The sequence below is a fragment of the Trachypithecus francoisi genome, unplaced genomic scaffold (genome assembly GCF_009764315.1).
Source record: "Trachypithecus francoisi isolate TF-2019V2 unplaced genomic scaffold, Tfra_2.0 Lachesis_group21, whole genome shotgun sequence".
NCBI lineage: Eukaryota > Metazoa > Chordata > Mammalia > Primates > Cercopithecidae > Trachypithecus > Trachypithecus francoisi.
This window is the reverse complement of record NW_022681467.1, coordinates 5,880,304-5,896,012: the sequence shown is the minus strand read 5'-3', so window position 1 is coordinate 5,896,012 and position 15,709 is coordinate 5,880,304. Positions and strand designations below refer to the sequence as shown.

General features: G+C 45.5%; 1 protein-coding gene across 6 annotated transcripts in view; it reads right to left on the bottom strand.

Moving 5' to 3' along the window:
* RALGAPA2 (Ral GTPase activating protein catalytic subunit alpha 2) overlaps positions 1–15,709 on the bottom strand; it is a 325,653-nt gene that overhangs the window by 8,200 nt on the left and 301,744 nt on the right. For all 6 annotated transcript variants that reach the window (XR_004431099.1, XM_033185462.1, XM_033185460.1 and 3 more), the window contains one exon: positions 14,830–14,951. Coding sequence is in view for 5 of the 6 variants with exons in the window: in XM_033185462.1 (XP_033041353.1) it covers positions 14,830–14,951 (122 nt within the window). In the remaining variant the exon portion in view is untranslated. The remainder of the gene's footprint in view (positions 1–14,829; positions 14,952–15,709) is intronic.

Sequence of the window (15,709 nt, the reverse complement as noted above, 5' to 3'; positions counted from 1 at the left end):
ATTATTTGGGGTTAGGAGATTCTGGATCAATAACTGATCATGGCTCGTGTACGATCCTTGGTCTGACTCCCACCCACCGTGAACACCGTTCCTTCTCCACACTCAGTCCGACTCCCACCCACCGTGAACGCCGTTCCTTCTCCACACTCGGTCCGACTCCCACCCACCGTGAACACCGTTCCTTCTCCACACTTGGTTGTGCTCTTAGGGCACAAGAGGCTCTGGGCTGCTGCTGACTGTTGGTCACAGACTAGAATGTTTTCTGCGGATCCTCTGGAAGATTTAATGGTTTAGATTTCTGATTCCCCCCAGTGCACTGTGCTGCAGGGCCCCCATTTCCCCTCATGCAAGAGGGCAAACATAGAGCATATCTGCGTGGGTCTTCCTTGAGTTGAGGAAGTTCGGCTTTTAGAGCACCATGCCACTGACACCCTCCAGTGTGAGCAAAGGGTCTCTTTATGAAGGGGCTCCTTGATCTCACTCCTCTGCAGCCCCTCAGCCCTGGTTATGCTGTGTGTACAGGCACCCGATTGGTAGACACCAAGAAAGCAGATGGCGCAGCTAACAATGGAGGACTTGTTTGTAATTGCTGATGAGGACTGGGTTGCCCCTCTCCTGTGTGTCCCCAGACGCAGCCTGGTGTAGTGTGCTGGACCACAAAGAATGTCTCAGTAACTGCCAATCCATGGTTGAGTTAAGGAGATGCAAAGACAGAGACAGTTGGGGGCTGCCTTGATTATTCCATGGGGCTCAAATGTCACTTGCCCTTGACACACAGCAGTGCTCCCAAAGGGTGGGGTTCCAGTCGTGGAGCAGAGGAGTAAGCTGTCAGCTTCTTGATACATCTCTGGGGTATGCACAGGGCACTGACCAACCTGGGCAGTGTGGAGGGCACCTGGAGGGCAATGTGCTTGGAGATGGGGGTTGGGAAGAGGCCAGGAGGGATCGGACGCCTGGTGAGGATAGGGGAGAGACACAAAGCCTAACTGTCCTATCCCTTTGTCAAATGGGCAGCAGATATGTGCCAGGCACTGTTTTCGGCTCTGGGTTACAGTGGTGACCAAAGCAGATGAAACCGCTGCCTTTGGGGGATCTGGGAGAAAAGTTACAGCATGCAGTCTAATGAGGGGATATCACCCCTTGGGGTGGCAAAATAGCCTACTCTTTATATGCGTACAGCACAGGTATAAGTACTGTAAGTAAGCAGATACACAGCGTTTCTGTGCTGTTTCAGGGGAGGGGACCAATTAGGAAACCAAAATGTCTCAGAAGGCTCCACGGTGGGGTGATAATGGATAAAAGGTTGTGACAGCCGGGCTCGGTGGCTCACCTGAGGTCAGGAGTTCAAGACCAGCCTGGCCAACATGGTGAAACCCTGTCTCTACTAAAAATACTAAAAAATCAGCTGGTGTGGTGGCGGGCGCCTGTAATCCCAGCTACTTAGGAGGCTGAGGCAGGAGAATTGCTTGAATTGGGAAGGTGGAGGTTTCAGTAAGCCAAGATGGTGCCATTGCACTACATTCTGGGCAACAGAGCGAAACTCTGTTCCAAAAAAACAAAACAAAACAAAAAACAAAACAAAAAAAGTTGTGACACTGGGTTACAGGGTTAATGTGTGTTTTACATTCGAAGTCATTTTTACCTATTTGTGGGGCTGGGAATCGAAGCCAGTCCCACTATATCTAAGAGCAGTTGAGCAAGACTCCTCGGGGACAGCCCTTAAAAGTTTAACTCAGACACCAAAAGGCCAAACTGTGGCCAACTGGCGGCTCAGACGCAGAGTTGAGCTGGAGGAATCCAGAAGTCACTTTTGAAGAAAGATGTCTTGCTTCTTCTGCCTTGTGTGACTTCTTTGATACTCTGGATATCAACAGGGATTTAAGGCAGGACAGGAAACAAGAGGCTGGCTGGAGATGTATTGTGTTCTGTGTGGCTCCACCTAGCAGAGGCGCTCCAGGAATTGGTGGGCCTTTCTATGGCATGCTTTCTCCAGCTGTACTCACTGGGACAGCAAGAGAGCAAGGCTTTGAACCAAGTTTCTTGCCTCTGAGGAAAGGCTGCCATCCAGAACTGCCACCTGGGATGATGCTGGGCAGGGTCAGACAAGAAATGCGGCTGCCTGTCCCTGGATCCTGGTTACTGAACAGTCAGTGTGGAAAATGATTAGCTGGTTCAAGATAATTAGGAAAGAGAATTATTTTGAGAGCTGGCATGGATGAGGGAGAGAAAGAGTGGACTAGGGCTCCAGCTTTAGGCAAGTGCTAAATATCCTACCAGCAGGAAGGCGGACAGAGTGGGAGATCAGAGAGCTGTCTGGGCTATTCAGATCCCTTGGAATGGCTCTGAGGAAGGGAACAGGTGCAGGCAGTGGATGGGGTAAGCCCACACACTCAACACTGGCAACCCAAGGCCAGTGGGAATTAGCCAGCCTAATTAACATCTCCAAATGGCCCAAGGATGGCTTCCAGTCCAGCAGCAGTGGCTGTGTCCTGGCCCTGGCTCTGACTCTGGGTTTGGCTTCCTCTTTCTGGTTGTTGGTCTTGCCCATCACCCATGGTTCAGAAGCCGAAAGCTGAGACAGCTGAACCGGCAGGAAGGGAGGGAAGAAGGGAAAGTGCGTGAAGCATGTGCCTGTATACATGCTGCTCCCGTGCCGGGGCTAAGTGAGCAGGTGGATCATTGGTAAAAGAATTTTCCTGGCATTTTTTTCTTTCTCTTCCATGACTATAATGCACTTGTGTGGCTCTATTACTAAATTAAATTAAATTATAAATTTAAAATTAATATCTTGGTGTCAACTTTCTTGTTAGGCCATCATAAAGAAACGTTTCCAGACCCTCTCTCACTCTCACAGAACATAAGCACCGAGATTTCCGCTGCATCTTAGCCATGGGAAGTCTGTGTACTTTACCAGACTGAAGTCACATGAGTGAATGGCCACAGAGGACCTGAACGTTCCCAGCAGCAATATTCACAGTGACCAAAAGTGGAAACAGCTCAAATGTCCATCAACAGATCAATGGACCAACAAAATGTGGTCTATCCATACAGTGGAATATTTGACAATAAAAATAAATGGAATACTGATATGGGCTACACATGGAGGCACCTTAAGAATATGCTAAGAGAAAGAAGTCAGCCACCAAAGACTACATATGGGATGATTTTATTTATATGAAATGTCCAGAATGGGCAGGTCCATAGACACAAAAAGTGGATTCGTGGTTGTTTAGAGTTGAGGGGTGGGCGGGAAGCAGGGGGATTGACTATCGGCAGGCTGTTTAAAGGGGGATGAAATGTTATAGAATTTGATTGTGGTAATGGTTGCATAACCTAATGAATAGACCAAAAACACTGACTTGTATACTTCATATGGCTGAACTGCATGATATGTGAATTAGATCTCAACAAGCTGGTTTTTAAAATGGCAAAATAGAATAGAAGGTGGTCTGGGTGGCACTACTTTTCCCATGATTCCAAAAGTGACACAACAGAAATGGCTCCGAGATTTCAGGAAAAAAATCCCCCGGGGGCACCCAGGCAAGCAGGGGAACGAGGGCAGCTATGAAGTTCTGCAGATGCCACCAGCACCTCTCCTGCTGTGCCTCGCACCATCCTCAAAGCAAAGAGGGCCACCCCATCGATAGCACACTGCTTTTCAGTGACTGGTTTTCTCTTCCAGGTGGTCTCCCAAGCTTATTCTAACTTGAATTGATCTGTTTTAAAACAACTCAGGAGTGACTGCGGCAGTGAGGTGGGATTACCGTGTGATTTGTCCCAAGATACACTGGGAGTGTGTGCGCCACTCAGGACTATATTTTTAAAATTTCCCTAATAATCAACAGCTCAAGCAAATGTAGCAGTTAAATCCATGGTGATTGTGGGAGGACAGTGAGTTCTAGGTATTTGTCTGAGGTGTCTGAGGAAACACTGCAGAAGCAATGGATGTGTCTGGTAGTTCCACTGATAAAAATTGTCTTGTCCTCAGAAAGGAATTTTGACCCATTATTAAGATACTTGTTATACGTGAATTATTTCTCTGGTGCTCCTTTTGAATTGTAAAGTAGGCAACCCTTTAGTTAAATTTCTCAGTTATCTGTGCTAAAGTGGGTGTGCCTTTGCCACTGTAAAAACTGTACAGGTCACACATTCTAGAAAACAGTCCTTTCTGCCTTCAGGGAGGAACATTTTGCCATTGCCACTGAAGAAGGGCTCCTCCCGGCCACTGGGTTGTTCATTCCTGTGGGTGGGTCCCCCACAGCAGACACGGAAAGGCAGGGGGGCTGTAGCGTGGAACAATGAGTCCTGTCTGAGAATGAAGAGGCCTAAGTGCTCGAGCCCTGGTTGGGACATGAACAGCCACCTGGTGATGGAAAAACCAGCCTGCTTCCATTCTTCAACTGTCAGAGCAATCTTGCCCCATGGGAGGGGGACTCTGGGGAAAAAGCGTGCAGTAAATTGCAAATCTCTACACATACATAAAGAATGGTTACAGTTCACAGAGTCCTGGAGACCATTTTTGTAAGAGTAAAAAAAGCTAGGGAGCCTTGGCCTCCCATCCTTCCCCTTCTGTGTCACTGAGGTGTTTAAAGTTTCTTGAAGTCACTTTCTGTGTGGCGGGGGTGGCCATCTGCGTGATTCTTCATGCACACCCGTACTCATGAGCACTGGAACTCACAGGGGTCTGCAGGGTCTTGAGGGCAGGGTGGGACATGTGGCTGAGCTCCATGTTCTGCCTGTCTGGGCAATCCAGGATAGTGGCTGTGTTCTGTGGTGCTAGAGTGAGGGGGCACCGCTGAGGGCCCCTCTAGTGCCCCCTAGGGAATGTTCAGGCAGAACACCTCTTGTATGAGCATAACATCCATTCATGCACCAGACACATATGACATGCCTGTTGCGTGTCTGGAGATGGGAATACATGGCAAGTAAACTGTCATGGAAGTTGTCCCCCCACCCCCAACAGTGCCTCCTCCCCACTGAAGCCTGACTGCCCTTTGTAGAAGAGTCATATCATAGCACTCTGCTGCTTCACAGTCTTTGTGTGCTGCCCAACTCACCAGAGCAAGAGCCAAGGTCTTGTCCTCTGCCCGCAAGGCCACTCTGACCTTCCTGTTCCTCCTGCCCACCAGGGCTTGCTCAGCTCTAAGTAGGCTGGGTTCCTTGTTCCTTGATTGTGCCGGGAAAGTCCCTGCCTCAGGCCCTTCCACCTGCTCTTTCCTGCTCCTCCCTCCTCATCATTTCTCACATGCCGCCTTTCCAGGGAGGCCTTCTCTGACCCCCTATTTTAAAGTGCACCCCCACCCCAGGTGTGTTGCATTTTTCTCAGTAGCATTCCTGAGGCTCTTTCCCTGTTGTCTTTTCTCCTCAGCACTCTTCAGCAACTGAGAGCAGACACCATCGTCTACTCCCCACTCTGGAAGGTGGGCCTCCGGTGGAGGAAGGGCTCCTGTCTGTCTTGCCCATCTCTGCAACTGGCATATTCAGTGTTTGGTAAACATTTATGGGATGAATGTCTGAAAACCCACTTTTGTGGGCTTTATGAGACGCTCTGAGGAGTGAAGCTGCAGTTCGCATCTACTGAAATTGTAGCAAAGGTGCGTCCCTCTGTGTCCCCAGGTCTTGAGTGGACCTGAGTTTTAATATCTCAATTTGGCCTGGAGCAAGTTGCTAGCTTTGGGTAAGTGGGAAAAAGAGCAGAGTCAGCCTAGCGGGCTGCAGATTTCCACTTCTGGTCTCCTCCTTCCTTCTCCGTGGTGATTGATTTCCTCTGGGACTCTCATGTGAGATGCTGTTGGGTCAGCGACTGTCACCCCAGTCGGGAGCGCCTGGCCTCACAAAGCTGCATGCCCAGATGTTACCTGGAGGCTGTGGTGCTAACTGGAGTCGCGCTGTTTCTCCAGCTGCTCCTCTGCACCCTAGGGATGTAGCTAGGAAGCAGGGCTTCCCTAATGACTGCGCATGGGCTCTGGGATGCACGCTGACTGCAGGGTCTGCCCAAACACATTCAGCAGCAATGGCAAGGCAAGGTGTGCGCACTTCCTGTTTTGCCTGAGATTAGGGGTATGGGGGAGTGAAACCTTTCCAAGCCAGACCCGTGATTGCTTTTCCTTATCCTCAGGCAATCTCATAGATCACACAATCCCACACAGGAGAAGACAGATGCCGGAATGGTGAAGACCACTGGTTGCCACCACAGGTCACAGCTGAGTGCTGCGGGAAAGGCAAGAGGAGCCTCTGCGTGGGGGCACAGGTAGGTGGAACATGTCCTCTATGCATCTGGATTCTATTATCTTACATTCTTGAAGTGGTCACAAAACAGGGTTTTCCCTACTCTTTCTCGGCATTGTCCATGGTGATGCTACTAGGTTTCTTGTGTACTGAGAATCTGGCCACATCAATGTTGTAAATACATAAAGTTATTTATTTCAAAATAGATGGGCATGTTTCCATTTTTAAGGGATTTTATTCCTTCAGCTGTTTCGAGGGACTTTAAAGGCTAATGGGCAAAAAGGAAGCGGCTTTTCTCTCTAGAGAAAACCTGTGCTACTGACAGGTTTAGTTCCTGTTATTATCCTATATCTTCCTGGAAAAGGACAATATAAAATATTCTTTCTTCTTTCTGTCAGAAGACTTAACTGCGAATAAGAGAGGTTCCATTTGGCCTCTGCTTTGGTTTGGCTGTTGCTGAACAGGAATTTGAGCAAAACCAGTCTTCTAGGAGGCCCCTCAGCAGCTGAGGTTGTGCATGTACCACCTGCTGAGCCAGGAGGACTTGAGGGCCACAGTCACAGTTCACAAGGAATGTGAGCCTGGGGTGTCGGGAGCTCCAGGTTCTTCTGAAACAAATTCTCAAGGTCATTTCAAACAAGCTTTAATTAAGTTATTTCCAAAAATTGTCTCTGAGAAAAATTCCTGGTACCTGCCAGCCATCTCTTGGCAACTGCTAAAGCATCCCCTGAGCTGTAATTAGCAGTCAGGCAGGAGGAAGATGCCACCTGCACTTAAAACCCTGTAAGGACTGGGAACCCAGAACCTAACGCAGCATTTCACAGAAAAAGCTGCACCTTCAGAGTTCTGCCAAAGGAACAGATTCAGTGCAAGGTCGACACTTCAAAATGAATGATCTCAGGCCACTTCTTATTCTGGGAACCTATGAATAGCCCCGGCATCAGCCCCAGAGTTGTCAGGAGTTGTCACTGTCCCCGCAGTGGCTCTGAAACATGTGGTTTCTTTCTCTCTGCTCTTCTCACATTTACTATCCTCTATCTTTTAATTTTTGTCCATGGGCCTTCCAGTTCTCAGACATTAGGCAATGTGCGGAAGTTCCAAACCGGCTGGCAGGATGCTTAGTAGAATATCTAACACACACGAGGCAAGTTTTCATTCTCCTCAAGTTCATAAGGCAAATGGCATGGTTCATCTCAGGGAAATCTCAACCCAACTGGCCTAAACCACTGGCTGGCTATCTTTCTGACACAGGTTATAGTGTGGAGGAAACTTATCTGGGCTTATTAATAGCCATTTCTTGTGGCTCATGAGTATCTGCTTTTCTCCAATAAGACTTCAAGCTTCACAAGGGAAGGAGAGACACAGGCCTGCATGATATTCCCAGAGCTTTACTCTGTGTTGCCTGAAGTGCCCTGCACAGTCCTGCTCAGTGGCAGCCTCCAGGGGCAACAGGGACCACGTCAGAGATGGTAACATCTGACAGGTAGCAGCGGCGCTTTTCTAGCCAAGCAAATGAAAAGAATGCTTGTCTCATCTCTTCCACAGCTGACTCCGAGGAGAGTAAAAAAGTTTTAAAAGAACAAAGGGATGAAGAAGCACGAAGCCTAAAGTGGTGCTAAACAGGGTGATCGATAATTCCCTTTAAAACCCTTGAGACCATCTACGAAAGCACCTTGAATCAAGTTTCAGCTACTCGGTCTGTGGATTCGCCGGCTCCTGACTTCCCCTGCTCCTGACTTCCCCTGCTCCTGACTTCCCCGGCTCCTGACTTCCCCTGCTCCTGACTTCCCCGGCTCCTGACTTCCCCGGCTCCTGACTTCCCCGGCTCCTGACTTCCCCGGCTCCTGACTTCCCCTGCTCCTGACTTCCCCTGCTCCTGACTTCCCCTGCTCCTGACTTCCCCGGCTCCTGACTTCCCCTGCTCCTGACTTCCCCTGCTCCTGACTTCCCCTGCTCCTGACTTCCCCTGCTCCTGACTTCCCCTGCTCTGACTTCCCCTGCTCCTGACTTCCCCTGCTCCTGACTTCCCCGGCTCCTGACTTCCCCGGCTCCTGACTTCCCCGGCTCCTGACTTCCCCGGCTCCTGACTTCCCCGGCTCCTGACTTCCCCGGCTCCTGACTTCCCCGGCTCCTGACTTCCCCTGCTCTGACTTCCCCTGCTCCTGACTTCCCCGGCTCCTGACTTCCCCTGCTCCTGACTTCCCCGGCTCCTGACTTCCCCTGCTCCTGACTCCCCTGCTCCTGACTTCCCCTGCTCCTGACTTCCCCTGCCTTTCTCCACACCGGCTTCTTATCAGATTTCTTGTCGGTGGCCCACTTTCACTAAGAGACTGGGAAGGAGGGGACAGATGAAACATAATTATGAGTGTTTGCTCTGCACCTTGCATCAGGCCCACATATCTGCGGTCTAGAGACACACCTGTGCTACTTAAAGCAACAGCCTGATTCCTTTCTGCCCTCCTTTCTATTCACTCCTGTTGCACGTAGGAAAGAAATCCCATGTACCATTCTCTAAACAATTTACAGTCCATTATGGAGAGGAGACACACACACAGGATAAAGGCTTATATATGCTAAGGAAAATCAAGATATACATAATCACAAGTTAGATGGCACTAAAATTAAGACCTAAATATTACAGAGAGGATTTAGGGCAGTGGTTCTCAGTCCTGCCTGCATGTTAAAATGTCCTCAGTTTTTTTTTTTTTCTTTTTTCTTTTTTAAAATTCCACGCTCAAGCCACACCCCAGACCAATAAATCCGAATCTAGTGGAGGGACTCAAGCATCAGTATCTTTACAGCTCCACAGGGGATTCCAACGTGCAGCCAGTGTTGAGCACCACTGGGTCTTGGGGATGGAATGACAGCTAGTAAAAAAACTTTCTATCAATGTTGTTCCATCTTTGCGAGAAGAATACATCTTAAATTGGAAAAAATCAAAGCAAAAGTGGTCAAAATCAAGCCAGTTATGAGGGAAGGAAGACTTGGGCTGTGTCTAGAAGGGATTAAGGGGGTAGAAGAAACATCTGTACAAGGCAGTTGTCTGTAAGACGTGTGGCAACACTTTGCCCAGCTACAGCCAAGCGTGCTGAGGGTGCTGAGTGGGATGGCTGAGTTATTGAATAGATGGTGATATTAAGATAACTTGTATTTAAGGAAGACTTCTCGGTTGGGTGCAGCAGCTCACGCCTGTAATCCTAGTACTTTGGGAGGCCGAGGTGGGCAGATCGCTTGAGCCCAGGAGTTTAAGACCAGCCTGGGCAACACAGTGAACCCCTGTCTCTATAAGAAATACAGAAATTAGCTGGATGTGGTGGCTTATGCCTGTAGTTCCAGCTACTCAGGAGGCTGAGGCTAGAGGATCACTTGAGCCTGGGACGGGGAGGATGCAGTGGGCTGTACTAACACCACTGCAATCCAGACCTGGGCGACAGAGTGAGACCAAAAGGGAAAACTTCTGGATTATCTGAATAGAGTAAAATATGATTCTGGCCTTTAGTATTAATAAAGAGTTGGTAGCTAGCTATGGCTCTGATTATGGGATTATCACTATACTGTGGGCACAGGGCTGGCATTTCCATGGGGAATGGGGATGCGAAGGTTGAGTTGGCCCTGATTCCAACTTGCCCATGACCTTCGGTGGTCATTTCATGGGTTGGTCTTCAGCTCACTCAAAATTAATGTGACAGGGTTAGACCTGATCTTTCCTGAAGTCCCTTCTAGTTCAGCATTCTGTGATGTTCTTTGCTGGCTTCAGCAAAGTTATGGGGAAGTTGAACACATATAATTCAAAAGTAGTACTATTGATTAAAACCGTATTAAGACCATTTTAACAGGGAGAGAATGAATACAAACGGAACGAGTCTGTCACATGACTATCCTTTCAATGAGCGGGGAAACTCTTTTTTGGGGTTTGGGTTAGGATTTACTGGTGCTGTTTCTAGGAATTAACTTGATTATTAACTGCTCCGTGAAAGAGCCAAGGAAGATTACCTGTCAGGACTGCATGCAGAATGACAAGACTGCATATGGTGCGGAGGCCTTACCAAGCAAAAGCTGGGTGTAGCCGTATCTCTCTGGGCAAAGGCTGGTAAGTTCTAAGAGGAGTTTGTGTAGTGTCTACATCATAGATATGCTTTGAGGCAAATGTGTAACATAAGTGCCTCCATCTGCAGTTTTAGGAGAAGATTTTACTGGCCACCAAAATGACTCAGTGACACCAGGCAGAGTCTTCTGGTAAAGGTTCTGCAAACTTAACATAATGACTGTATTGTAGAAGAAAAGCTACAAAAGTCTTTTTCATTAGGTAAGTGGCATAATAACCCTTTCCACGAGGGCGTCCAAGCAATTGTGTGAAAGATGAAAGTTTGCAGTTTTGTGCAATAGCAGGAATGGCAGCGGCATCCTAAGACCGACTCAGACTAATCTGGTTTAAGCTCCAAATACGACCTACATTAAAAGTGGCAGACTCTGATGAAGCATAGTGAGGAATTTTCTCCCACGTGTTCTAAATCCTGGAGACTTTACAATCCAGCCTATCATAAAGGAGGAAGTATTTCTGACCATATCTTGGAGAAATCAAATGCTGTGTTTATGCAGGGCTAACAAATAAACAAAGATCTGTGCTCCCTCTGCTGGCTCTCTATAGCAATATTGAAGGAGAAAGGAACCATACGTAGTATTGGCATCTTCAGTAAACACAAGTCAGTTTGGGTATTCTGAGAAGAACCACTCATTAACTTGGTTTTGAACATTCTTTGGGAAAAATCTATCTTTATCAACTTCTGACAAAGGCACTTGGAAATTCTTAAAATTAGATATTAAATGAGACATACCTGTAGCCCTTGGCTACCAGATTGCTAGCTGTGACTGTAATAGTGATCTGGGGATTGATTTACCAGCAGACACAAGTGGATTCCTCCAAGATTTTTAGATCCAGACACAATCTTTAAGGCAGTTCTGAAAAAAAATCTCAGGTCCAATGTAAAGTTCCTTTTTTCTCTTTTATAAGAGCAACTTCCAAAAAGTAAAGATTTACACTATTTATATCTTTTCTGATAATGTCAAACACTAGACTTGATTTTCCAAATCATTAGCATGCAGAAGAATGACCTCATGGTGAACAGATGCACTTGGCTGTGAGCTGCAGTGATTACATCAGTCCCTCCCAGCAGTCGAGGGTGCCCATTCCAGTTAACCCTTTCAAGGCCTCTCTGCTGGTCCCTCTTTCTTGGTGATACGATTGAAAACACAAATTTAGTCCCCCACCTCAATATGTGTGTGTGTGTGTGTGAGAGAGAGAAATGTACATGTGTATATAAATGTATTAATACATAAAACATATATATGTTAACTGTAACCAATATTTTGACACTAGCTACCTTTTAGATTATTTATATTTATTGTTGGTCAAAAAAGGAAGGTAAACTACAGTGCTGGGTAAAAAAGCAGTTGAAATATCTTTACATGTCAGGTGTTATCAATACAAGTATGGATGGAATAGATCCAAGGTAGATATGATGGTCTTTAAAAATATTTTCTGATTAGGAAAATAGATTTTGTTTTGAAAGCTCTTTGAAAAAAGCTGAGCACTCATATATTAGCAGCTACATCACCATGTGTGGTTGACAGCACATCCTGAACGGAAGCCTGTTCACCTGGCCAACCCCGTCCCCACAGGGCTTGTTGGGCGGATGGGTAACAGCACCTGGATGGGGGAAGTCAGAGGCAGAGGGCATTTTCCAACAGTGGAACCTTCAGGCACAGGCCACTCCCACTGAGCACACCTCTCACTTTCACTTTAGACTTAAAGGCTGATATTGGGGCTTTCCCTCTAGAAGTGGGGGCTGCATGCTGCTTTCTGGCTTGCTGCTACCAATACAGTGTGGAATGAATGCAGTGTTCAGGTGACGCTCCCTCTTCATTAATAATAAAGCCCCTTGTGGTGAGGATACCAAGAAAACCTAGGAGCCACTAATTCCTCAGATTGTGCATATGCATGTGAGCCCAAGCCCAAGGCCCTGCTTTGATGACACTGAGGGCCAGAGATGGTCTGATTGGGTCCTAAGTGCACTGTGGGAGCTTAAGCTGCTCAGGGTCAATTTTTCCAGTTGGCTTGTTGCTTGGAAGAACAGACTTCACCTCAATTTCTTAGTTTAAGCTGGCTGGCTCATCTGGGTTTGATCGCGCTTGTCTCAAGAACATAACAGTGTAAACAATTGACAAATGTTTTCATCTGTAGAAGTAGTAACAGATAGTGGACAGGGATTCTTCAAAAGCGAAGCCAGTATGTAAATGAGAAAATGCTTCTGAAAATGTGCTTGTCTATGGTGCTGAAATGCTCCGTCCTCATTGTACTGCCCCACATTTCAGTTCAAATCAAGATTATATCTACTTCCTTCCTGCTCAGTGTTATGAGGAGATATGCAAAGAATTAAAACAGAACATTATGCCTAGACTTAAAAATCACACTTAAGGATAAGTATGATAGACGTATACAAAATTTTCCCACTCAACACTGAATACCTTAAACCATGAACACTATGAAATGTAATACTGATGTTAATAATTTGAAAAGTGGAGGGAGTAGCATTTGTCTTGATATTCCATGTTTGGTTTCATGTTCCTTTTAGAAAAGTCCCAATGCCCACCCTCACATGCTGTCAGAATCTTTATTCTGGTAAGCAATTTTCAAAAATATGACATTCTTGAAGAAGCCCATTGACAATCCTCTCCAAGTAGAGTTCTTAAAAACTTGAATTGCTCCTAGGATCTCCCCCATTTCAATTGGTTTAAATAATTATGAATGTTTGGAAAAGATCAAATTAGTTTATACAGAGGCTAAAATATACATAGAAAACAAGGTCCATCATTATTCATTTTGATAATATCTTAATAATCTTAAGAATGTAACAGTTAAGGAATGAAAACATCTAGTTATTATTTACATGTTTAATTTTAAGAAATAAAAAGCTTTCTCAAGAGTTAAAAGAAACAAACAAACAAAAAAACAAGAAACAAAAAACCTGCACTGAAAAATCAAGTCCTCACGAAGAGGGGAATAATCTCATGAGGGTGGGAAAAAGCTGAACGAGATCTTTTTAAAATTAGCTTTGCTACAGATCCCTCATGTTCTTGCACTGAAAAATTAGAAACAATTTAAAATCTCTAGCCAGACTGAGTATGAAATCTTCATTTCCCTTGAAACGAATTTTTTTTTTGTCTTAGATAGAATGTTGGCAGAGTGTATAAAAGAATTCAATTCACAGCTGTTCCACTTTTTTAATGTAAGAAACATTAATCAAAGCTTTAAGTTATAAGCTTTTCTCATGTTGCTTAGTATTCCAGTTCAACAAAGATCAATAGAGGCCATCCCAGTGTTCCTTGACGCCTCACCAGGAAGCAGAGGCGTGATTATGCAAATCGCGCTGCTCCTGCACCTCTGCCAGCCTGCTTATCTCCCAAGCCTTCTGCCTGCTGCTCCTGGCTCCCTGTGCAAGTGCGTGCCTCTCCCTCTTATCTCCCAACAAAGCTCGGAGAGGCGAGGATTGAGGCCAGCGATGTTAAACAATGATGCATGGCTGATTTTATTTGTAAGTGATTTATTTCACTGGATTTAATTTTTTTTCACTTTGTGTATAAGATATTTGTTAACGAATCAGAATAGGAGAAGTAAGGCAGTGTTCAGAGACAATTGACACAGGTTAGAAATCTATTAAGCACTCTAACAGTTGCATCTAAAGCAGTGGAAGAAGGAAGCTCCTCACTGAGAATTTCAACATGCATTGGCTAAATATCCCATTTACTCTCTGAAAGGCAATTAATCTGTAATTATATGCAGAAATTTACACGTAATAATTCTATTATTTGAAAGAAACACACAGTAATCATATAATCTGTTCAAGTGGCGGTACATGTATTTGTATTTTTCCCCCCAAGCTGGAAATATAAAAAGAATAAAAACCTAAAAACAAGGAAATCTATGGAAACTTTCACAATTTTCCACTGGCCCTAATAAATGAAAATTATTGTAAGCTAGTTTCTAAACGGGTTCCACACCAGGTGCTGCTCCGGTGGGCGGCTTGTCCACATGACACAGACCACTCCAGAGAGACACACGCACACTGCATTGCTGTAATGATGGACCCCGGGACACTGTCCTTCCATGTCTCCTGCATTAATCCCTGACCCTCGTATCTCGGCAGCATAATCCCCATTTAGCATTAGTAGCAACGGCTTCCACTGTGAGGAACTCTTTTTTGATAAGTAAGCACTGATTCGGGCATCGCTTTTAAACAACATATTCCCAGCTCAGCAAGAAACCCACACTCCTGAATGAACCGGAGCACATTACTGAGAAAAAGTTCATTAACCTTGCTAGATTTGAAGGTTAACAGGATAGCTGAAGAAAGGAACTGAGTGAACAGCTCGAATACAAAACAAATTAAAATGAATGTCATCATTCCTTTTGATATTCATTAGTTGATTCAGAGGGAGAATGCTCTTCTTAAATTTGCAAGCATTTATCTGTGAAAAACAGGTGTACATCTGCTGCTCGAATGCGTCTTAAGCGCATGAGAGAAGAATAATGTAGACACTCACCCGTTCCGCTGAGGGAGTAGCTGGGAGAGGGAGAAAAGACTTGGGCTGCGAAATCCTCGAATGTCATGACTTCGCGGTGGTTCTGAATTATTGCTTCGAGATACAGAGCTCGCTCTTCATAGCTGCGGTAACCGGTTAAGGAAAAAGTGCGTGTGCAAAGTGGCATGCAGAGCAGTGACAGAATTCACTTTTAATACTGTTGTGCATTTTTTTCGGTGTAAAAAAGTATCCTGCAGGTTCTTTACTATCTTGCAGAAAATTAAATATTAGTCATAATTCATACCAAAATTCTAGTTTTCAGACCTAAGTTTCCCTTAGACTTTAATTGCATTCAATACTAGTAATACTAAAAAACATGTAAGGCAACAGTTACAGAATAACATCATAAGATCATTAGGGCTGATTTAAACAAAAAACAGGAGACACTGATTGCAACAGCATCTCTTTCCACTGACAATGGTAGATCTTTTTCGTCCTATTTCAGTGGATAAAACATTCTTAGCCTATTGACATGAGTTGATACTTCAAGCAACTTGGTAATACAACAGTGCAGATGCTTCTTAAAAATAAAAAGATGCAAGTTACTGGGAAGAGAGAAGGCTAGGAAGATATACTCTGAGGGGCATCAGAGCCTCTAACCAAGACAAGCTGTGAACATTGGAAAATAAGAACTACTATGTGAGAGAATCTACCAAGAGTGTACAGTGCAATTTAAAAAAAAAAAAAGACTACTGCCTTTTAATTAAAACTGCAGTCTGGAACACACAGCATTCAAATGTGTAATCAAAAACCAGTCACCAATAAAACTTACAAGCGTAACACACTGAAGCAACTTTCCAGCTGTCTTAATAGGACCCCTGCGTGGGGCAGGCTTTCATAG